The sequence below is a fragment of the Carcharodon carcharias genome, chromosome 2, assembly GCF_017639515.1.
Source record: "Carcharodon carcharias isolate sCarCar2 chromosome 2, sCarCar2.pri, whole genome shotgun sequence".
Lineage (NCBI taxonomy): Eukaryota > Metazoa > Chordata > Chondrichthyes > Lamniformes > Lamnidae > Carcharodon > Carcharodon carcharias.
Window position 1 is genome coordinate 196,612,429 of NC_054468.1, and position 24,737 is coordinate 196,637,165.

The window sequence follows — 24,737 nt, forward strand, 5'->3', positions numbered from 1 at the left end:
TTAATGACTCTCTCAGCTACCATGACCACACTTCTTCACACGCTGGTTCATGTAAGCACGTTATTCCATTTCACCAGTTTTTCCGTCGCTGAGGAAAAACTTTTTGGTTGTGAATATTTAGAATTCTCTTCCTCAAAAGGCAGTGGAGGCAGAGTTTTTGAATATCTTTAAGGCAGAGCTAGATAGATTCTTGATAAGCAAGGGGGTGAAAGGTTATTGGGGATAAGCGGGAATATGGAGTAGAGGTTAAAATCAGATCAGTCATGATCTTATTGAATGGTGGAGCAGGCTCAAGGGGCCTGGTGGCCTACTCTTGCTCCTACTTTGTATGTTTGTTTTGATGATGCAACCTTCCATATATGCCGTATCAGTATCTGATACGAGCGTGAGAGTAGGTATGGCATTTCTTCTTTATCACTGCCTCCCTGTTCTTTCACCTTTCTCTTCCACCACAGCCTGACAAGATGGCAGTTCTTGGGTAACTGAAAGGAGAAAGACAAAAGCGTGGGGTTGCAATGGGTGGCAGGAGGGCAGTAGGGGGCACAGTGGTAGCCATCTGTAGCTTGTTTACATCAGAAGAGATTGTGGGGTGTGGGAGAAGCAGAATGTGAAAAGGAGGACTTGGGTAAGAGCATACCATCAACTTTAATGTCTTCAGCCTGCCACTGGTCATGGCCTTGGTTATAGCCACTCCAATGATGGTGAACGCCGCCTCCTCCATCAGGTTGATGACATGCAGCCATGACCGACGCCCTCCAATTAGCTGCTTCTGTCTCTGGTTGTGTGCCTGTTTGTTTTGCAAGAGAAACAAAAGTATGCTGAACTGTGTTTTGGTCATGTAGTTGTCCTTGTTCAATAGCTGACAGTGTGTGTAAGCTGTGAGATTTGGGCCCCCCTTTGCAGCAGTGTTAAGCGTGAGATGAAGCTATGAGTGTTAGGTATGAATCGTGATTGATGGAGATTGTTAGTTGATTGTTGGCATGATGAGGGTAGTGGTGTGGCACATTAAGTAGAGTGTAACTGGTGGTGCAGTGATGGGATGTGGTAATCGAAGAGACATTCATTGATCTTGACCACTCGTACAATGTGTTCTGATCCCCGTAGAGAGCAATAACGTTTAAAAAAAATTAAAACTTCCAGTGAATATCTGAAAGGATCACACATCATGATTTTAAGTTTTGAAACTTTTATCGTAACACACAAAGTAAAAGCAACATGACTAAGCCACTATTTTAGAAGGCAAGTTATACTGTATACTACAGAAACGATCTCCACTTTAAAACAACTGAAGATCTCCTTCCATGGTTATACTTTATTCTGCCCCCTTAAATGGATGCTTAATTCTGCAGAAATCAATCCCAAGTGACTCTTGGCTCCCAAGAGCTTGCTTCCTTTGTTTTTCTTTTCCAGTCGATAACTTCTAATGTCCGAAATGGCTTTCACAGTGTGGGTTACCCTCAATGTCCCTCCTTCTATCCAAAGCTAGACAAATATTCCAGCTTTGTTTAAACCGTCATGAGCTAGATCTTTGCAATCTGAGTGTGAGCTCCCACCCACTTTCTTGTGTGGTGAACCATAGGGACCTTGGTGTATAGGGCACAATTTCAAAATTTGCGGATGATACTAAACTTGGAAGTATTGTGAATGGTGAAGAGGGTAGTGCAGAACTTCAAAAGGACATAGACCATAGTTGGTGGAATGGGTGGACAGGTGAAGTTCAATGCGGAGAAAGATGAAGTGAATCATTTTGGAAGGAAGAACATGGAGAGACAATATAAAATAAGGGTATAACTCTGAAGGGGCTGCAGGATCAGGGGGACTTGGGTGCATATGTGCATAAACCATTGAAGGTGGCAGGACAGGTTGAGAACATGGTTAATAAAGGACACAGTATCCTAGGCTTTTTTTAATAGGAACATAAAGTGGAAGAGAAAGGAGTTTAAGTTGAATTTGTATAGGACACAGCTTCAGCTGGTGTATTGCGACCAGTTCTGGGTGCCGTACTTTAGGAAAGACGTGAAGGCATTGGAGAGAGTGCAAAAAAGATTCACGAGAATGATCCCAGGAATGATGAAATACAGTTATGAAGATAGATTGGAGAAGTTAGCACTGTTTTCCTTAGAGAAAAGGTTGAGAGGAGATTTGATGGAGATATTAAAAATCATGAGGGATCTGGACAGAGTAGATAGGGGGAAACTGTTCCCAATCGTGAATGGATCGAGAACGAGAGGGCGCAGATTTTAGGTAATTGGTAAAAGAAGCAAAAGTGACATTAGGAAAATCTTTTTCATGCAGCGAATGGTTAAAGTCTGGAATAATCTGTCAGAGTGTGGTGGAGGCAGGTTCAATCAAAGTATTCAAAAAGGAATTAGACTGTTATCTGAAAAGGAAGAATGTACAGGGTTATGGGACAAAGGTGGGAGAATGCCACCAAGAATTGTTCATTTGGAGAGCCGGTGGCTGACACGATTGGCCGAATGGTTTCCTCCTGTGCTGTAATATTTGTGATTCTGCCTCCCACTCTGTGTCACATTTTTAGGAAAACATGGAAACTAATCCTGCAATGGCTTCCTATGGATCCTTCCCCTCTCAAAGTCCATCTCCATGGTAATGTGAATCACATGGGTCTTGTATCCAGGTAGAAATGCTAATTAGCCATCATTTAGACTCCCAACTTCACTCTATCTTGAAACTAAATAACTGTTTACAAAGATAAAAGCAAAATACTGCGGATGCTGGAAACCTGAAACAAAACCAAAAATTGCTGGAAAAACTCAGCAGGTCTGACAGTATCTGTGGAGAGGAAGTTAATGTTTCGAGTCTATATGACTCTTCATCAGAACTAAAGAGAAATATAAGCTGATTAGGTGTGGGTCAGGTGGAGCTGGATAGAGGGCCAGTGATAGGTGGAGGAAAAGGAGAGATTGCCAAAGATGTCATAAACAAAAGGCCAAAGGGGTGTTAATGGTGGTGATATTAGCTGAAGGATGTGCTAATGGTGACATTAAGGGTAGAAAGCAGGATGAGCAAGTGGCAGATGGCCCTAGTGGGGGCAGGGTGGGGGAAAAGGATCAAAATAGGCTAAAAGGCGGAGATAAAACAATGGATGGAAATAAATTTAAAAATAATAATAGAAATAGGTGGGAAAAGAAAAAAATATATAAAAAATATATAATAATTAGAAAAAAGGGGAGTGAGGATGGAGGAGAGAGTTCATGATCTGAAGCTGTTGAACTCAATGTTAAGTCCGGAAGGCTGTAAAGTGCCTAATCGGAAGATGAGGTGCTGTTCTTCCAGTTTGCGATGAGCTTCACTGGAACATTGCAGGATGCCAAGGGTGATATGTTAAAATGGCAAGCGACAGGAAGGTCTGGGTCATGCTTGCGGACAGACTGAAGGTGTTCCGCAAAGTGGCCACCCAGTCGGCGTTTGGTCTCTCCAGTGTAGAGGAAACCGCGTTGGGAATGGTGAATGCAGTAGACTAAATTGAGGGAAGTGCAATTGAAATGCTGCTTCACTTGAAAGGAGTGTTTGGGCCCTTGGATGGTGAGGAGGGGAAAGTAAAGGGGCAGGTGTTGCACCTTCTGCGGTTGCATGGGAAGGTGCCGTGGGAGGGGGTTGAGGTGTAGAGGGTGATGGAGGAGTGGACCAGGGTGTCCCAGAGGGAACGGTCCCGGGTCCCTATGGAATGCTGATGGGGGGATGAAGGGAAGATGTGTTTGGTAGTAGCATTATGCTGGAGTTGGCGGAACTGGTGAAGGATGATCCTTTAAATCGGAGGCTGGTGTGGTGATAAGTGAGGACAAGGGGGACTCTTATCATGGTTCTGGGAGGGAGAGGAAGGTGTGATGGTGGATGTGCGGGAGATGGGCTGTACACAGTTGAGGGCCCTGTCAACCACTGTGGGTGGAAAACCTCGGATGAGAAAGAAGGAAGACGCGTCACAAGAACTGTTTTGGAAAGTGGCATCATCGGAACAGATGCGACTGAGGCAAAAGAACTGAGAGAATCACCACCGTTAATACCCCTTTGGCCTTTTGTTAATGACATCTTTGGCTATCTCTCCTCTGCCTCCACCTATCACTGGCCCTCTACCCAGCTCCACCTGTCCCCCCCCAATCAGCTTATATTTCACCACATTTCTATTTCTCGTTAGTTCTGATGGAGTCATACGGACTCGAAATGTTAACTCTGTCTACCTCTCCACAGATGCTGTCAGACCTGCTAAGTTTTTCCAGCAATTTTCGTTTTTGTAACTATTTACAAAGCCTGACATTACTAATGCCTTCCTCAGACTTGTAGACCAACAGTCTGTCCATCATCCATACAGATGGTTTTGTTAATGCCTCTAGGCATGAACACCTTGCACCTTCTCCCTAATAAAACAACCTTGATTTCCCCCCCCCCCAATTTAATCTTTAACAACCAAACCACCTCTGCTTACTGTCAGCAGAATTCAGAATAGGTTGCATGACCCCCTTCGTTATTCCATTTTGCCCTAAATTAGCGACAGTCCCAAACATAACAATCTTATAAAACCTTACATTTGTTAATGAAGCCATTATCTTTTGAGGTACTTGTGGTACTGTATCCAGGCCTTCGGGGCTAGACTGTTGGCCTTGACCACGATGGCTATTTGCTCCCACTACCTTTGCATTATCTGTTTGAGAGGTTTCCTCAACTCCTGTGGATAGAGGACCTCTCACACCTTCTGCACCAAGGCTTCCAGTGTTGCAGCAGGAGAACCTTGGAGTGCATACTATCTCCTTTTGTGCCATCATAACTCTTCTTGCAGGTCAGGCATACTTCTGCAGCCACTTCCAGTGCCTAGCCCAGTCAAAATGCAACCCCCTCCCTCAACAACCCCTTCAGAACTGTAGGCTGACTTGAACTCTTGCAAGTTTCTTACAATTTTGCACCCCTGCTCAGCCACTCAATAGCACAGTTTGTGCTGGCTACACACTGAAAGCGCATAAAGAAAGTTTGTGTGCTGCTTGCATTGGAAGGAACTGGTGTAGATTAATGCCACACCATAATCCTGGCACTCATTTTCGGGCCTTATTGAATTTTGGGCTCAAGGCCTCCACTGGTGTGGAGGAACAAAGCTAGATAACAAGAAATCAAATAGCGAATTTAAAAGAAATGCCTTTACTCAAGAGATTGGTGAGATTGTGGAACTTGTGACCACAGGGAGTAGTTGTGGCAAATTGTATCGGAGCATTTAAGGGGAAGCTAGATATGCAAGAAGGGAATAAATAGAGTATTATGCTGATAGAGTTAAATGAGGAGTCTCAAGTGGAGCATAATTTGTTGGGTGGGCCAAATGGCCTTTTTTTGTGCTGTATGTTCTATGTAATATGCATTAGAACTGACACCTGAACATGCCATATTGGATCTAGTAATGAGGAACAAACTAGATATAATTAGCAATCTGACAGTGTTAGAGTATTCTGCAAAAGGTAACCACAATATGATTGAATTAGGTTTGAGACAAAGAGGGAAAGGAGAAACACATATAAGTAAGGCAGATTTTGCAGTGCTAAGAAATAAATTGACCATAGTAAACTGGGCTGAATTGTTAGGGTAAACTCTCAATCAAACAGTGGCAAGTTGCCACAAAAGTATTTTGTATTATCGAAAACCAATATATACCCCTGAAAAGCAAAGGGACACTTCTGCATTTAAGCCAACAATGAGGTAAGCGATGACATTAAACTAAAAGGCTTACATAAAAGAAGGAAAAGTGAAAGCTCAGTACATCGAGAGTTATTTTTAAAAAAAAAAGCGCAGAAATATGTAAAATGGGAAAAAAATTGGAAAGCGTATAAAAGGTAGCAGCAAAATTATTTCTACGATATATGGAAAAAAGTAGTAGAGGGAAATATGGGACCATTAAAGATGGATGCTGATCCCGTAGAAAATGCAGGGTTTGTTAAATGTGTGCTTTGTATCCATTTGGATACTGGAGGAAGTGGACAAACTACCAGTCGTGTAAGGCAACCTAAAAATAAGTCAATGAGAGGAACTTAGTGGATTTAGTATAGGTTGTAGAAGTGGTAATGGAGAAAATAATGTGAATTAAGATGGACAAACTTTCAGGACTTGATGGATTTCACCACAATTCATAGAACCATAGAAGTTATGGCACAGAGAAAGCCATTCAGCCCATTGTGTCCATGCTGGCCAGAAAAAGAGCTATCCAGTCATATCTCACTTTCTAGCTCTTGGTCTGTAGTTTTGTAGGTTTTAGCACTTAAAAAGTATATTTTATGTGATTATGGTATAAAAATAGCTTATGAAGTTACAAATTCATTAGTCATAACTTTCTAAAGTGCTCCCTTTCAGGAGTTACAACTTTTAGATTGGAAAATTGCAAATGCTGCTCATTATTAAAGGAGGAGGGCGAATACTGGTAAATGCAGCAAAAACAAAAATAGCTGAGAAAAACTCAGCAGGTCTGACAGCATCTGCGGAGAGGAAGACAGTTAATGTTCCGAGTCCGAATGACTCTTCATCAGATTCATTCGGACTTGAAACGTTAACTGTATTCCTCTCCGCAGATGCTGTCAGACCTGCTGAGTTTTTCCAGCTATTTTTGTTTTTGTTTCAAATTTCCAGCATCCGCAGTATTTTGCTTTTATCTTACTGGTAAATGCAGACCTGCCATTTTAACATGAAGACAGAGTGACTGAGCAGTTCAGTTGATCAGAGACTCAGCGTGGTTTTGTGAGGGGCAGGTCGTGTCTGACTGATCCAGGTGGATTTTGTGATGAGATTAGTAATACGGTAGACAGAAGTGTGTGTATAGATGTTACCTAACTGGAATTCCAGAAATAATTTGATAAGGTTTTGCACAAGAGGTTTTTTAAAAAAATAAGAACATATGGGATTGGGGGTTACCTTGTCACATGCTGATAATTGGTTGGAAGGTAGGGATAAAGGGTTTGTTTTCTGGTGGCATTATGTTCCCCAGGGATCTATTGGCAAAATATGAAATCATGTGATGTTATCCACTTGGGAGACACAAAGTGGGACTCTGTGGAATATTTTTGTAAAGATGGTAGGACAGGAGCTGTGGAAGAGCGTAGAGAATTTAGGTGGTCATGTACATAAATTGCTAAACACTAGTGCACAATTACAAAAGAAATAATGAAAAGTTTGCCTTATGTCAAAGTAGTAGGAATTCAGAAGTGAATAAGTGATGCTTCAGCCGTTATGAACCTTGGTCAGTCCACATCTGGAGCAATGTTCTGTTTGGGCACTGAACCTCAGAAAAGAGATATTAGCTTTGTAAGAGGTACAATGCAGACTCATCGGAATGAAAAGGCTAAAAGGGTTAAACTATGAGGCTAAATTGTGTCAACTTGACCTGTATTTAGGACATGAGTTTAGGAGCTTGAGGGGTGATTTAATAGAGAAGTTAAAATGATAAAGCGACTTGGTAGGATAGAGACGTAGAAACAGAGAAACCATCTCCTTCAGCTTGGGAAATCCAGAACAAGAGGAGTGGGGAGGGCAAGATAGACAAGGCAACAAACAGAACATTGATTTAACATAATTTATTTCTGAATTTATATTTTATTAATTTTGCCTTTCCCTTTGTCTTCTCCCTCAAAGTAGTTAAATTTTATTTCTAATGAAATATCACAAAAGCAGCAGTTGAAAACGTTCTTTTTTTTGAACTAAGACATAAAGACACTTAAATGACAATGTTAGCATTGGTACTGCCTTTTTATATGGTGCAACTGCTCTCCTCTTGTGTTAAACTACATTGTTGATTAAATCATAATACAGACAGTAATGATGAATTATTTGTAGCCTTTGCAATTTAGGTGTTATTGAAGTGCACACGTTTCCAAACTTAGGCCCCTCGCACTCTCCAATTTTCCATAATGAAATAACACTACAACAGTGATAGTAACAAATCATTCATAAATTCTTGTGTGATTTTATACAGTGGTGCTGCCAGTGCTGTCATTTTGATGTGCTGTGAATGGAAGTGTGATGATACCAATGCTGTTACTCTTTTTTGCTCTGCCTTCTCCAACTAGTGCAATTAAATCTCTAATCAGGACAATGTTATGAAAGCAGCGGTAGCAATTGTTTATAAACCTTGTTGTTTAAATTATACCATGCCTTAATCATACCGTTGGAACTGCTATCGCTTTATTCTCCTGAATGACACCTTCCAAATATAGGATCTTACATTTATCCTTGGCTAACATACCTTCATTTATATTTCTGATGAAACTGTAACATTGCGACTGTTGTAGATGTTTGTATGTGTTCCTTTTAAATTTTGTTACAATTTTGATATCGTCAGTTTCCTTGAAACAATGTAAATTACATTGTGTAGTTATATTTCCGCTTGCATTGCTGTTGAATTAGTAAAAATAGGACTCATTGTTTTAAATATAATCCTCACTGTTCAACTCCCGTTGATAAAATGCTACATGAAAGCAAAACGGATGGGATCGTTGGTTCTTTTCAACTGTTGAAAATCTTAGCTAATTCAGTGGGTCGCCTGACCTATTTTTAAATAAAGGAAAATATCTTTTCATTGCCTTCCGTTGCACTGTAGCTAAGATTTTTATACTAGAAAAAGTGAAAGGATGGAAATTTGGCACTGCTATAGTACACACTTTACATCAGTATGACATGAGAAATTGTAAGACATACTGTATAATTGCTGCATTAAACAGGGTTTAGGCAGGATATTACCAGATAATTCCATAATAATATCAAAAAGAAAATTGAATTTTCTTTTCACATTTTGTGATACATTGAATTTAAGGTAGAATTAAAGTTGTATAATGAAACCGTTATTTTTGAAAGAAATAACTTGTGTATAATTTCCTGTCACAGGTTTGTCAGTGTAATTTCAATGTGGCTTTTAATTGCATTAAGATTATTTTAATGTTGAGTGTTGTGTGCATTATCGATGGTGGCAGGGAGCAGTGAGGCTACTAATTTAATGTCAGAGTTCAGATGACCTCTGTATTGCACTTGAGCTTTGGTTTTCTGATTTATAATCTCAGTTGAAACCAGAGAGTAATTTACAGAGCCAGTAAATGGTGTGTGGGCGTATGTCAAAAGACAGTAACGCACTCAGAGGGTTTGGGATGTACTGGAGTTGCAAACAGAGAAGATTTTACAGTTAGTGATCTATAGCTTTGAATTTACAATTTAAAAAAATTGTATGCAGTAGAGCATTTTGGCGCTAATTTTTTTAAGATCTATTGTTTAAGTTTGTATTTTTCAAATGGCAACATTTTATAGATTTTATTTTACTGTGACTGCACACCGATTATAGTTTCGTATCACACTTGCTATTCTAACTAAAACCTTGCAGTCCCTTACTTATGTTGACTTCTTGCTTTGGCATAGTTGATTCCAGTATTGTCTTTGACTTCAAGTGAAACTCTTGCTTGACCATTGCTAAAGCTACCACCAAAACAATAGACTTCCTCTTTTGCAGGAGACCTTTTCTTCTCTCTCAACAACTTCCAACACTATAAATGTTAAGGCCATCAACGAATACTGCTCTCGTTTCTGAGGAGATACTTCCAGCAAACCATTTGCCACCCTGGATCAGATACAGATAAAGGCATGTCGTCTGATGGACAGTCTCACTGTTACCATTTAACTTGTATACCCCCATTTTATTAATGCTACAATAGCCTGTATTCATTTAGAAATTACTGTCCCCTTCAATTGGATGAATACTTAAAGGGGACAGAGTTGCAGGGCCATGGTGAAAGAACAGGAGAGTGGGACTAATTGGATAGCTTTTTCAAAGAGCACAGTGGACCAAATGGCTGTCTCCTGTGCTGTGAGATTCCATGATTCTGTTCTGTTTCAAAGTTCCAAACTCCCTGCTCTACATGCTCAGTCTCTTCCCAACATCTCCACTGTGTTGAAATCACGACTTGACTATACTCACACTATAACTAACCTTGCCACCTTTAGTCTTTCTTCCTATAAGGATCAGCCTGTTGAAACCTTAATTTGTCATCCAATTCCTCTCCAATTTACCTGGTTGTCCCTTATTCTTTTCAGTCTTTGTGGTGTCCTGGTTTATGTGACTTGGCCCTGCACTGTGACTGCTCAATTTTTAAAAATCATGGAAAGAAATTAGATGTTTGACTCCAGGTCAAAGTATAATAGCATCAGTAATCATGAAGTAAAGAACCTTGAAAATATTTTTGGTACCTTTTCCAGTCCCTCTTACTTGAGGCTGTTGACATTTTACAGAAAAATGCTGCACCATTTTTATAATGAACAACACATCTAAATAAGTTACAGATTCTGCTGCTGATGTAGAGATTGACCAGATGTGAGTATAGCTTGGAGATCTGAAACAGTACCCTGCGCTCTTGTCTAGCAAGGTCTTGCATATGTAAGGGTCATAATTTATGCCCTAATATGTAGAATAACATACAGGCTTGTGTGTATGTCTATTTTTTTAAATAGAACAATTTATTGAGGTGGTCAGATAATGTCTTTTGGCTGTAACTGCAAAACTTGAGCAGGAGAGCAAATTGATTTTATGTTGTGCATGACATAGAATTGGAGTCTGCATATTTTTGTTTTGTGAGGGTAGTCAGTGTGGTTGGTTGGCAGACAGCAGGCTCTGCAACAACATCAAATGTATTATAACATATCTGGTATATATTGTAATTCATAACAAAACATAATTTATTGTGATTCAATTGATTTCATCAGCTGCAAGAACACAAGCCTTCATGCGGAATGATCTTCACACAAAAGGATGAATGCTTTCTGTTGCTATTACTGCAAGCTTAATAAAGAAATAGGGCACCAGAAATTACTATCGGCTGCTCCCAAAAATATAGAAGCTATCAATCAGCCTTTCTACCTTTTGATTGAAAGAAAAAAACTTCTGTAAAAACATTATAAAATTAAATCACTGTTTAATTACAGGACTTAAGTTCTGTGCACTTGCAACCATTTTATCTTAATAGTCATTTTAGATGTAGCAATGTTTCATTGTGATCATTTCAGTGAAGAGAATAATTGCTTGCAAAGTGATATAATAAATGAGGGAGAGACTTGGTAACTCTCAAATGATTTATGGCTTGACTCAGCTGTGGTTATGCTTAAGCTGTCAACCATCATGTATTCTATTTATAATACCCCCACGAGCCCATCTGAATACTTTATAATGCATATTCAGGGCCACATTAAATCTTGTACATTATGTGTAAATATGAAAACTCTTTATAGACAGTGTAACAATCCAAGGAGCATACTGTAGAACAACTAATGCTCCATAAATTGCACATGTATTGATACACAGAAAAATGTATATAACTCAGTGGAAAAATTGTTTTGGTGATGTGTGCTGATTCACCCCCACTCTAGTCGCAATTTAACTGGTTAATGTTTTGAGGGTCAGAAGTGATTATTGAGCCCTTATGGAAGTACCTGTAGCCCAAGAAACTATGAATGACTTTGGAATGCTGCTTTGTCACTGTGATATTGTTTAAAAGAGCATTTTAATTTTCATTACCACTTGTATCTATATATACAGGTTGATTAACCTGAATGAAAATTTAAGAATCGGGATGAATTATCTTAAGAATATTAGCTCATTAACAGCAAACAGTGGAGTGCTCCAGGGACCAGTTTTAGGACCCTGTTGTACCTAATTTACGTTAATAACCTATAATCATTTGCCTTGCAGATAATGGCAGAGAATTGCAACGTAAGCAAGCAGAAACTACTACACATAGAAAGAAAAAATGGCAACATATCTACTCCATAACTTGGGTTTGAAATTGATAAGAGATGTAGGCTATTTAGTAGACTTCATGCTTGGTTTTGTCCAATGACTATGATAGTCAACAAAACATGTAGACTACTGAGCTTATAAAGCCTAAATTGTAGAACACAATCTGGAGGAAATTGTGGTTAAATTCTTTCTTGTGGGACCATAGCTGAGGTTACTGATACAAGGGAAACATTCAAATTTTGGAAGGAGTGCAAAAAAAGAGCCATAAGAATGGTCATTGGAATCAAGTAACTGAATTAAGAAGAAAAACTAGTGAAAATTGGGCTTTTCAGTTTTGAAAGTTGTCTGAGTTGACCTTGCAGTGGTAAGATAAAAGATAAAAAGGAAAAGACAACCCTGGACCATTATTTGAAACTTGTCCATGACTATAGAAAATTGAGAAAATAATAAAATTAGTGAAAGTTAATGATTTTAGAAATGATGCCAGGTGTTTCTTCACACAATGAGTAATTAGCACATGAAATAGACTTCTTAAGGTGGTGTAGCAGGAGATCCTAATCCTGACATCATCGCAGAATTGGTTCCATGTGCTTCCTAGAAGGACTGTAACTATTTTGTGAATTTGAATGAAGGGGAATGCTTTTACTAATATTTGTAACTTAATGTCATAACTAGCATTATGATTCAATATATTTCATTATAATTGCTTATCCAGAAATAATGTGAAATGATATTGCCTGTCTTTATCACAACATTGAGGATTGTTTGATTAACACACCAAAGTGTCAATAGTTTGAATCCACCCCAGACTGGATGTTTCTTCTCTGGTTGTAAAGATCCTTTTTAAATGAAGTTTGTTATTTTAATTCAATCCCTAATAGATCAGGATATATGGCAAAAGTATCAGTCTAATGTAACTGACAGTAATCACATATGAGCATTAAGGTTGGATGTTATGGCAAAATAGAATATTTCATATGGTCCAGCAAAGAGATACTGTTCCAAGGTTGGGATTAAAGGGGAAGAAAAATCTAGAGTGACCATTTTTAGATCCTAAGTATTATTCCCTCTTTTTATAGAGGACAATAATGACCTTAGCAGAATTTCCTTTGACATTTTAAGAATAAAAATCTTTTATTGCCACGCTGGAGACCCCCAAAGCACCTGGCCAGTAGGCTTTTCCTTTCTGCAAGGCTGATCTGGTGTCATGAATGTAGGGAGAAATCTGGTCGAGGTGGAAGTCGGGGCAAGCGGGTCAGTAAGAGTGGTTGGGGTGTCAGTTCTGTGGTTATCCAGGAGTTAGACTAGGATTTTGCTGTCTAACGTTTTCTGGGTAATTATTCAGGTAAACTTGGAGTCGGGGATGTTCAAAGAAGGTCCTGGGGATAAGGGGAATTGCCCTTTGGAAGTTCAAACTTACAGGAAATTCCCATGGTGATCAGTGCATTGGGACTTCGGCGGAATCCGGAGAACAGAAGATCTGGACTATTATTAGAAGCAAGAGTAGGCCATTCAAAAACAGCAACTACTTGCACTTATTGAGCACTTTTAATAAAATGTTCCAAGGCACTTTGTAGGAGTGATGTGGAACAACAAAATTTAATACCAAGCCACATAAGGAAATATAGGCCAGCTGACCAAAAGCTTGGTCAAAAGGGTAGGTTTTAAGGAGTGTTTTAAAGAAGGAAAGAGAAATTGGAAGATTTAGGGAGGGAATTCCAAAGCTTAGGACCCAGGCAGCTGAAGGCACAGTCATCAGTGGTGGAGTGATTAAAATCTGGATTGCTCAAGAGACCAGCTGATATTTGTTCAAGTGCTCAGTCACTCTATTTCTAATGAAAGTTTCTTCTAGTAGTTTTCCCGCAACTGATGTTAAATAAATAACCACACATACAGCACAAAAGGTAAATAATTTACTATGTACTGGAAGACCGGAATGGAATAGTAACACTGAATAGTCAGCTTCAGGTGGAAGATTGAAGCGTATGATGAAATCTAGTGGCATCTCTAGTCAGCCTGATTATAATGGCTACAAGAATGACCAACATTCAGAAGACGCCTTCTTATTGGATGTTTAGCAAGTGTGCAATGAGGAACGAAACTTAATAAGAGATGGCCTTAAAATTCATTATTTTCTTTTCACTGTTGAAAACACACTACAAATATTATAAATAGACGGTGCCTTGGTTAACCATGTGATCTGATAAATCTGTCCACAGACTGACCGGTCAGCTTCTCTTGTGGACAGATTTATCATATCACATGCTTGGCCCAGGGTATGGACTATTTATAACTCTTGTAGTTTGTTTTTAATTTCTTGGGGAGACGGGTGGTGGTGGAATGGGGGCGGGAAATTGAGCTTTTGTTTCCGCTCAAGAAAATCTGGTGAAATTTTTGTGATGCAGTAAATGTAGAGCTGGGATTTTTATTTCCATTGGTATTTCTTCATAAATGTGGTAGCTTTTTGTTTGTGGAGTAATAGTGATTGGTGGAGCTTCACAGGAAATTCCCAGAGGCCCACTGTTCATCATTATTGATGCTGATTGGACTATGTAACATGTCTGGATTTGCTGATATAGAATTTTGCAAATAGTAGGCAAATAATATTGCAGAGGCATATTCAGAAGGGTCCAGAGAAACTTGGCATTAAGGCACTGATTGACAAATGACCTTTAATGCTGGTAAATACTAAGGTAATATACTTAGGCATGTAGCACAAGTTGGAGCAGTCTCATTCAGATGCAGTGCAGTATTAAATATGACTACATAATAAGCGATCAAATCTTTATAAAATGAGAGGCTAAAAAATTCATTTATGGTTGCTGTGTGGACCAGCACATGAAACTGTTTCGCAGTCATCAGAGTTCAGTCCATTCAGGGCTGAATGTGCCATGTGCTTTGCGCATGGTGTTTTGTGAATTTCACATTCTTTTTTCCGTATTTCCTGACTTGCTAGCATATCTCTATATACTAATAAATATTTCTTAAATCATAGTGCAATTTTCCTGCCTTACTTTTCATTAAATCATGGAATGTGGGCATCACTGGAAAGTCCAGAATTTATTAACCTTCCCTAATTGTCCTTGAGAAAGTGGTGGCGAGCTGCCTTTTTTAACCACTGCATTTCATGTGGTGTAGGAATACCATAGTGCTGTTGAGGAGGGAGTTCCAGGAATTTGATGCAGCGATAGTCAAGGAGCGACAATATATTTCTGAGTCTGGTGCATGGCTTGGAGGGGAACTTGCAGGTGGTGGTCTTCCCTTGTTAAGAAGATAGGAGCAGGAGGAGGCTATTTGACTCTTCAGGTCATTCTGCCATTCAGTAAGATCATAGCTGATCCAGTTGTGGTCTCAATTTCACTTTCCTGTCTGTCCCCATAACCCTTGACTCCTTGTTTATCAAAAATCTATCTGACTCAGTCTTGAATAAATCTAATAACCTAGCTTCCACTACTTTCTGGGAAAGAAAATTCCGCATACTAGTGGTCTCTGAAAAAAATTCTCCTCATCTCCACCTTAAAAGGGAAACCTCTTATTTTTAAACTGCCTCCCCTAGTTCTTGTCTCCTCCACAAGAGAAAATATCCACCCTGTCAAATCCCTTCAAGATCTTATATTTCATTAAGATCACCTCTCATTCTTCTAAACTCCAATGGTTATGGGCCGAACTTTCTTCATAAGTCCTTCATCCCAAGAATAAGTTGAACGAACCTTCTCTGAACTGCTAATGCAATTATATCATATTTTCAAATAAGGAGATTAAACTGTACACAGTTCTTCATACAAAAACAAAAATAGCTGGAAAAACTCAGCAAGTCTGACAGCATCTGCGGAGAGGAACACAGTTAACATTTCGAGTCCGTATGACTCTTCATCAGAACAGTTCTCCATATGTGGTCTCAGCAAGGCCCTGTACAGCTGCAATAAAACTTGCCTACTTTTATATCCCATTTCCCTTGCAATAAATGCATTTACCTGGTAGAGGGTTGTGGGTTTGGGAGACTTGGCGAGTTGTTGCAGAGAATTTTGTAGATGGCTTATACTGCTGCCACTGTGTGATGGTGGTGGAAAGGGTGCATATCAAATGGGCCGCTTTGTCCTGGAAAGTTGTCAGGTTTCTTGAGTCTAGTTGGACCTGTATTTATCCAGGCAAATGGAGAGTATTCCATTTTTCATGACTTGTGCCTTGTAGATGGTGGTAGCTGCAGAATTCCCAACCATTGACCTGCTCTTGTAGTCACAGTATTATGGCTGGTCAGTGGTGGTCCCCAGGATGTTGATGGTATTCAGTGATGACAATTCCATTGAATGTCAAAGAAAGATGGTTAGATTCCCTCTTGTCAGAGATGTTGATTGCCTGTTGCTCTCAAGTAACATTCATGCCACACCATTTATCAGCCCAAACCTGAATGTTGTCCAGGTCTTGCTGCATGCAGGCATTGACTGCTTCATTATCTGAGGAGTTGAGAGAGGAGCTGAATACTGTGCAATCATCAGCGAACATCCTCCCTTCTAACCTGATGGAAAGAATGTCATTGCTAAAGCTGCAGAAGATGGTTTAGCCGAGGACACTGCCCTGAGGAACTCCTGCTACAATGTCCAGGAACTGAGATGACTAGCCTCCAACAGCTTGCTTTGTGCAAGGTGTCCCTCCAGCCTGTGGAGAGTTTCCCCCTGATTCCCATTGGTTTCAATTTTGTCAGGACGCCATGATTGCACACTTGGTTAAATGTTGCCTTTATATCAAAGGCAGTAACTTTCATCTCAGCTCTGGAATTCACCTCTTCAGTTCATATTTGCATCAAGGCTGCAATTAGGTTTGGGGCTAAGTGGTCCTGTAGGTATCCAAAATGAACACCAGTGTGAAAGTTGTTGCTGAGTAAGTGCAGTTTATACCACTGTCCATGACTTGTTGCATCATTTTGCCGATGATTGAGAGTAGACTGATGGGGCAATAATTGGCCAGATTTGTCCTGTTTCAGATTGTGGTGGAATACATTTCTGATGATGATGATGATGGCCTCAATTTTGAGCTGGCAGATCCGTTCTGAATCTGTCCCATATCGCTTGATGGAGCATGTTCTCAGTGTGAGGATGAAGTCATGTAAGTGTTTTCCTTCTGCTTGTTCTCTCACCACCTGCCGCAGACCAGTCTGACAAATATGTCCTCCAGACCTCAGCCAGCTCGGCCATTAGTGATGCTACTGAGTCATTCTTTGTGATGGACATTGAAGTCCGCCAACCATTCTGTGCCCTTGCTACGCTTGGTGCTTGTTCCAAGTAGTGTTCAATGTTGAGAAGCCTGGAGTCATTAGTTGAGAAAAGGTGGTAAATGGTAATCAGTGTGAGGTTTCCTTGCCCATGTTTGACCTGGTGTCATGAGATCGTATGGAGTAAATATTGAGGGCTCCCAGGGCCACTCCCCTCCACGTATACTGAAATGCTGCCGCTTCTGGTGAGATTGACCTGCTGGTAGAATGGGGCATACATTGGGATAATGATGGAGGGAATTAGACATAATTGATGTTATAAAAATATATAATTTCATAATTCATGTGCCTCAGAGGTATACACTTTAGTTTTAGGAATTGAATTTTAGGGTAGACAAATGGAAACATCTGATTGAGAAACTGGTAAACAACCCTGAAGTAACTACAATCCAAACAGACTTGGGGTAATTACAGTTCAAAGGGAAAGTTTTATAGTGTTGCTGGGATGGTGGTAAAAGGTATTCACACCCAGGATTATAATGGTTACTTTGGATTTATCTGGAGGAGCCAGTTTGTCTCAAGACATCTTGGAAAAAGCTTTAAAGTTGGAGTAAAAACTGGGAGGTATCAATTATTCATCTAAGTTCCCCAAATTAAAGAAGCTAAAAGCAACTTGGAAACATGGGATTTATTGATGGAACCAGTAGACCCAGTAAAAGGCCAGTACCTACATTACAGATATAAATTATTCATGTGGGTCTCAGAATCAAAAGGATGTTTTGAGGGCAAAAGATAATTAATTTACATTTCCATTGGGAACATCCCAGGTGTGCCATGTTGCCTTGGGGATAGATTGCAGGGAGGCAGTCTTATGTTTTGGATTTATCTGTATGTTTTCTCACAGAAACAGTTAATTGTAGCCTAGAAGCATCTTTGAGACCAGCAGAGAGAAAAATTTGCCAGGATCTGTAGATCACGAAGCAAGGACAGAGTGATGTTTATGCTTCAGCTGGGGTGTCCACAATCCTGAGGCGCTTAAAGAGTTATAGGGTTGCCTGACTGAGTGCTAGTGGAAGGAACCCAAGGAAGCTCATACCTCAGAGAATAGCAGGAACACTGAGGAGAATTGGAGTGAATTCCTAAGAACTGTGGCACACCTTGATTAGGTCCCAGCAGAAGTGAAGGAACTCTCAAGTCCTGGAACGTATTGGGGAATCCTTAGGTGGAACTAAAAATAGGACAGGAACTGGTCCATTAAAATTTTTAGGTTTCAATAATAAAGGTCTACAAAATATAGTGCTAAGTTAGTAACACTTGCTTTGTTTAATCCTTGTACAGTAAAGGTTTTAATTTAAAACGTGAAACGTGTCATTCTACCAGTTAATAACTAAGAGTTTGAATTTCTTTGTAAAAGTTAATGGTCTCCTTCATGATCATAAAAATTGGGGGCTTTTGGAGAGATTGTGGATTCACAGATTAAAATGGATGCGCTGAGATTTGCTGACGTTTAGGCTAACAGGATTTCACAGTGAATTTTATTGTACCTATGATAAGTAGAATGGATTTGTCAATTGTGAAGACTTTTCTGGGGCAGGAAGATTTGTCCCTGGGTGTTTTGCAGCAATTAACAAAGTTGAAGTTAGCAGCATTAGCGGGAGAGTTGAAGATAGTTAAAAGCAGGGGCTAAAAAATCAAATAACTGATACAATAGCACAGTATTTGGAATTTGAAGGAGAAAAGCAGAAATGAGAGGCAGAAAAAGAAAATGTAGCTAGAAATGGAAAGAGAAAGTTGCAGTTACAGATGGAGCAGCTTGAAATGGAAAGAGAAATGAAAAAGCTTGAACTCAAAAGAGAGGAAAGAGAAAGGGAAATGTGAAAACTTGAATTAGCATTTCAGTGAGTAAGAGAATAGGAAAGTCTTGAATTACAAAAGGAAAATGAAGCAAGAAACTTTGAACAGAATGAAGAGAGGCTTTGTTTACATGAACAGGGAGTAACGGGTAGATTTGATGAGGGATCAGATCTAACTTCTGGTTTTGATTTGGCTGGAAATATTCACCTTCTGCCTAAATTTAGTGAGGAAAGAGTTGAAAGGCACTTTGCCTCCTTTGAGAAAATTGCTCCAAATTGAACACTAGAGACATGGACCATTATTTTACAAGGTGCTTTAATAGGATAGCATTGGATGCCTATTAAAACCTTTTGAAGAACAATCTTCAAATTATGAGACAGTTAAACTGCAACATTTAATGTGTACAAGCTTGTCCCCAAAGCCTATCAATTAAAATTTTGGACTTTGAGGCAAAGACAGAATCACACATTATAGAATTTTGCTAGGGAGAAAGACATGTTGTTTGACAGATGGTTCTGATCAATAAAGTTAGAGGAGATTTTTAAAAATGAGAGCATCGTTATTAATAGAATAATTTAAAAGCTGCATCCCAATAGCTTTGGAACGATTGGGGAGCTGAGCCAGAGCTTCCTATTGGAAGAGCATGTCCAAAATTCCAGGCTCTCTCGTGACTAGAATGTAAGAACATAAGGATATAAGAACATAAGAAATAGGATTAGGATTGGACCATACAGTCCTTCGAGCATGCTCTGCCATGAAATATAATCATAGCTGATCTTATACTTCACATTCCCGCCCACTCTCTATATCCCTTGATTCCCTGAGAGATAAAAATCTATCCCTTTCAGCATTGAATATACTTAATGATGGAGCATCCATGCCCTCTTGGGTAGAGAATTTCAAAGATTCACAATCTTCTGTGAAGAAGAAATTTCTCCTTATCGCATTCCTATATGATCAACCCCTTATCCTGAGACTGTGTCCCTGTGTTCTAGATTCACTAGCATGGGGAAACAACCTCTGTGTCTACCCTGTCAAACCCCTTCAGAATCTTGTATGTTTCAATAAGATTACCGCTCATTCTCCTAAATTCCAGAGAATAGAGGTACAGTTCATTCAGCCTGTCATGATAAGACAACCTCCTCATCCCCGTATCGATCTAATGTACATTCACTATACAGTCTCCAATGTAAGTACATCTCTTCTTAGAAACGGAGACCAAAACTGCGCACACTACTCCAGGTGTGGTCTGACCAAAGCCCTATACAATTGTAACAAGACTCCCTTGTTCTTGTAACTCTTTCGAGTACAAACCTGTTTCCATCTGTTTCAGATGAAGTTACATTGTTTCATAGTTTGCCATTGTGAGATTTGAACTCTTGATTTTGGGGTTACAAACCCAGTACCATAACCACTTGGCTATTTAGGCCAAGCCCCTTGTTCTTGTACTCCAATCGCATTGCAATAAAGACCAACGTGCCAGTTGCCTTCCTAATTGTTTGCTGTAACTGCATGCTAATTTTCTGTGTTCCTTATTCAAGTACAGCCAAGTCCCTCTGAACCTCAACATTTACAAGTTTCATGGCTTTCTAAACAATATTCTACTTTTCTATTCTCAGTACTGATGTGAATAAGCCTCCACCTAGCTTTGTTTGTCAGCAAATTTGGAGATATTATCCTCGGTCTCTTCATCTAGGTAATTAGTATAGATTGTAAACAGCTGAAGCCCCAGCACTGATCCTTGTGGTATGCCACTGGTTACAGCTTGGCAAGTTGAAAATGACTCATTTATCCCTACTCCTGCTTCCTGTCAGTTAACCAATCCTCCATCCATGCTAATAGATTACCCCAACTCCATGTTCTTTTTCTATTAACCTTTCATGTGCTACTTTATAGAATGCCTTTTGGATCAAGTTCACAGCATCTGCTGGCTCCCCTTTATCTACTCTGCTGGTTACATCCCCAAAAAATCTCGAATAAATTATCAAACAGGATTTCCCTTTCTAAAACCATGTTGACTCTGTCTGATCATACTATGATTTTCTAAATGCATTAAGACTTCATAGATAACAGATTCTAGCATTCACCTGATGATTCATGTCAGGCTAAATGGCCTGTAATACCCTCTTTTCCCCCTCCTTCCTTTCTCGAATAGCGATTGTTACATTTGCTTATGTCCAATATACTGGGACTGTCCTAGAATCTAAGGAATTGTAGAAAATCATAACCACTGCATTCACTATCTCCGCAGCTACCTTTTTTAGAACCCTCAGATGTAGGCCAACAGTTCCTGGGGATTTGTTGGCTTTTGGTCCCTTAATCTTCTAATACTTTTTCTCTGCTGATACTATTTACCTTGAGTTCCTCACTCTTAGTAGCACCTTGATTACCCTCTATTTCTGTATGTAAATTGTGTCTTAACTGTGAACCCAAACACACAATCCTCAACATCTTTGCCATTTCCTCATTCCCCACGATAAGTTCTCCTGTCTCTCCCCCTAAAGGATCCAAGTTTAATGTAGCTACTCTGCTTTTTATATGCCAACACTTGTAAATAGCTGCCTGTCTCTTAAAACTTGTGTCATCACAACAGCTGGAGCTGGTTTGCAGTTGTTGTTCTGACTTAAATGTAGCCAACAATGTACAGTACAAGTGGAATTTAAATTTAAACTCTGCAGGACTCTGCTGAAAAATATCTTGATTATAAACTCAACTATTTGTGTCTTTATTTAACTCTGAGAAATCTCAGATATGGATGAAGAAGATCATGTAGAGGATCATGTAGCTTATCCATCCAAAAAGCAGTTAGAATTCTATCTGTTTTCCCACTACCCCCAGATTCATTTGTTCTGAAGTCAGGTACTTTCATGGTTGACTCATCTTCCATCATAACTCAATCCTCGTGGCTCCATTCTCCTTTGCCTCCAGGGCATAAATGCTTGCCTGCATGGTGACCAGAACAGGACATAGTGTGAGCCAGCTGAGTGTTGCACAGTTTAAACAAAACTTTCTCCCATTTGTGCTTTGCCTTTTTGGATACTTGTAAGTTGGAGGTTTGGGGAATCCTAATTTTTTGTTCGATAATTAAAACTCTTCAAAAGTATATTTCTGTTGTTATTACTTTGTCCCTGATTTTTCTACAAATTGCATCTTCAATTTGTTTTTTATTGTTGAATGTTCAGAAATGTGACTGGTTTCTTGCTATTGCTCAACTCGATCTAAAGGGATTCTGTTTAGACCACTTCTTTAATTTCTGTCATATCATCTTTAACAGGGCTATCCGCTTCTCATATTAGCCTGCCTGGGAATTTTATATGAAGGGATGTTTAATTGCCAATCTGACCCAGGTGTATAACCATGTTTTAGTTACTGCTGCTTTGTCATGATTTTTTTTTTTGTCATTTCAATCAATGTTTCTAGTTTCTTATGTTTGTTCCTTTTTACTTTTGGCAACTCCTCTCCTGCCATTCAGGTTGATGTTTTTTTAAACTAGGCCTGCTAAACCTATTCAAGCTTTCACCTTCCTTGTTCCTTTTCCTTTTCCTGTGAATGTAAACACATTTCCCTCCAAACTTGCTATTCCAACCTTTGTGTTTCTCCTCGTAGATTAGTTTAAATCCACTCAACCTTCATACCTGTAGTTAATCTTCTTTGCAGCCAATTCTGATTGGACATATTGCTGGAATTGCATCACGTTACCTCCCACCTCCGACTATGACTCCCTGCCCAGTGTAACAACCTATTTTCCCATATCCAATAGTTTTCTAAATAATAAACAAAAATGCTCAAAAAAAACAAAGCGTGCAATCTTTTTTTAATGGCCCATTTTTTTTCTCCTGGGTAGCTTGGAGCAGTGTCCAGGGTACTAATCTTTGATTCCTGGGGACACATGGACAATCCTGGAGAGTTAGCAACCAGGGTCTTGGTTCTTTTCGGGTATAGGCTGCCCTGTTGAGATCAAGGCAAGAGTGTGGTAAATACTCACTAAATTGTCAAAGTCTGGAGGCTTTAATTATGAGGACAGCCTAGAGAAACTGTTGTTTTTTTCATTCAAACCAAAAAGCTTAAGAGGCTATCTCGCAAATGTGTTCAAAAGTTGTGTTTTGAAAAGTTAAATAGGGAAAAATATTTCCACTGGTGATTGATTAACCTAACATTTAATAATGAGCATAAATTTAAGATAATCAAAAGATTGAAGGGAGAGCTTAAGAGGGCTTTCTTTTTGCTTAGAGGGTTGTTAGCACATAGGATGCTCTACCAGAGAAAGCTGTAGAAACAATATTCATAAATTTTAAAGGAACGTGGATAAATAATTGTAAAACACAAATTTCAAAGGGCTGAGAAATAGGACTTGAGTACACTTGTGTTTTCAGAGAGCTGGCACGTGCAAGATGAACCAAATGGCTTCCTTCTGTGCCGTAAAATTCTATGATCCCTCTAGTATCAAATCTCCTACTAACATTGCATTTTTCCACTTAACTTTCTCCTCTGGGAGGAGATTTATGTGCAGGAACTCAGTGATGGTGCTGTGGTTGCTCTCCTCTAAGTCATTGTTCTTGGATCTAGTATTTGGTATTGAAAAGTTACTTGCCAAAAAAATTCTCTCCACTTTTGCACTTCCTTCCTGCTCCTCTTCCCATCCAAACAGATGATCACTCATTTCTGATCTTTATCATTATTACTACGTCTACCTGTGAAGTGACCATGTTTTTATAATGGTGTTCTTAAAGCCTTTTGTATAATGGAATGTCTTGCTGTTCTTCAAACTCAGTAATGTTGACTTTGAGCCTATGAGCAGTTGGAAATACTTGCTGCAAATTTGTTTACTTGGATGCTCAAAGCATTCACGAATTCCTTCATTTGCACAATAAGTTGTAATTCTCCTGTCATTGTCAAGCATATATATTTATGAAGAATAAGATGTGGATGATGTACTTTATTTATGTCTTGATTAATATTTTCCTAAATCTTTGCACCAGGCACTTCAGATCCTTTTTAAGGATTCTTCATGTCCTTGCTATGTTTGAGTGGATGCTGAAAGATGAAAAGTTGGAGAATACCACCAGAAAGAATAAGACTGTTATAGTACAGTATTAACCTTCGTGCTTATTGTTAATACAAACTCTTTTTAGTGCATTGAATTGATGGCACATTCAGAAAGACATTAATGTAGAGAAGTACAAAAATAAAATTCTACTCCTTAGAACATGATTAAAAAAAGTTTATCTAGAAGAACATAATTGCATTGAGCTTAATTCAGAAGGGCAAGGGAAAGGAGCTACAAACCTAATCTGGTTGAAGGTTCAGATGAAGCTCAATCTCTTTCTGTAATTTGAGCCAGACGATTGAAATCACTCCCAGATGTTCTAGTTTTTATAATGTATTGTTGACGAGTGAATTTAGTTCATAATATAAATTCAAATGAAGCTCATTCAGACCATTCCAGCTCTGCAATCTGGAGAAAATCTATAGCCCCTGTCCCTAATCACAGCATTCAACTGTTTTTTAAATGATTCCATGTTCTTTTTCTTCCTCTACTTTCACGCAGAAGACGGTTCCACATGTTCATCGATTTTTCTTTTGTCTGCAGAACTTCCTGTTGTCAGTTTCAAATTAGCCTTTTTCCAGTTTGAACCTGTGCTCCCTTGTTAGATTGCTGTTACATTTAAATTAGTAGTATTCTAGTTTTAACCATTTTCTATGCTGTTTTGCCATCCTTTAAGCTTTTATGCAGCATTCTGCTATTTGCTGAAAAGTTTGGCAAACCCACATTTTACAATCATAACCTGCTGCTCTGTTGCCAGGGATTGATTTCATGGCTTTTTTTCTGTACCAACAATTCGCTTTTATGAGAGCTGCTGTGCGTCATATTACCGATGTACGATGAGAATTCTTTATTGATCACTGCAAGTTTTATTG

General features: G+C 39.2%; 1 protein-coding gene across 2 annotated transcripts in view; it reads left to right on the forward strand.

Moving 5' to 3' along the window:
• LOC121293998 (echinoderm microtubule-associated protein-like 4) overlaps window positions 1-24,737 on the forward strand; it is a 363,716-nt gene that overhangs the window by 2,638 nt on the left and 336,341 nt on the right. Inside the window, exon 1 of one of the 2 annotated variants that reach the window (XM_041217498.1) lies at window positions 16,837-16,858. The exons of the other annotated variant lie outside the window; for it this stretch is intronic. Coding sequence (XP_041073432.1) covers window positions 16,849-16,858 — 10 coding nt within the window. The 5' untranslated portion in view covers window positions 16,837-16,848. Of the gene's footprint in view, window positions 1-16,836; window positions 16,859-24,737 lie in introns of those variants that run through there. 2 annotated transcript variants of the gene reach the window in all.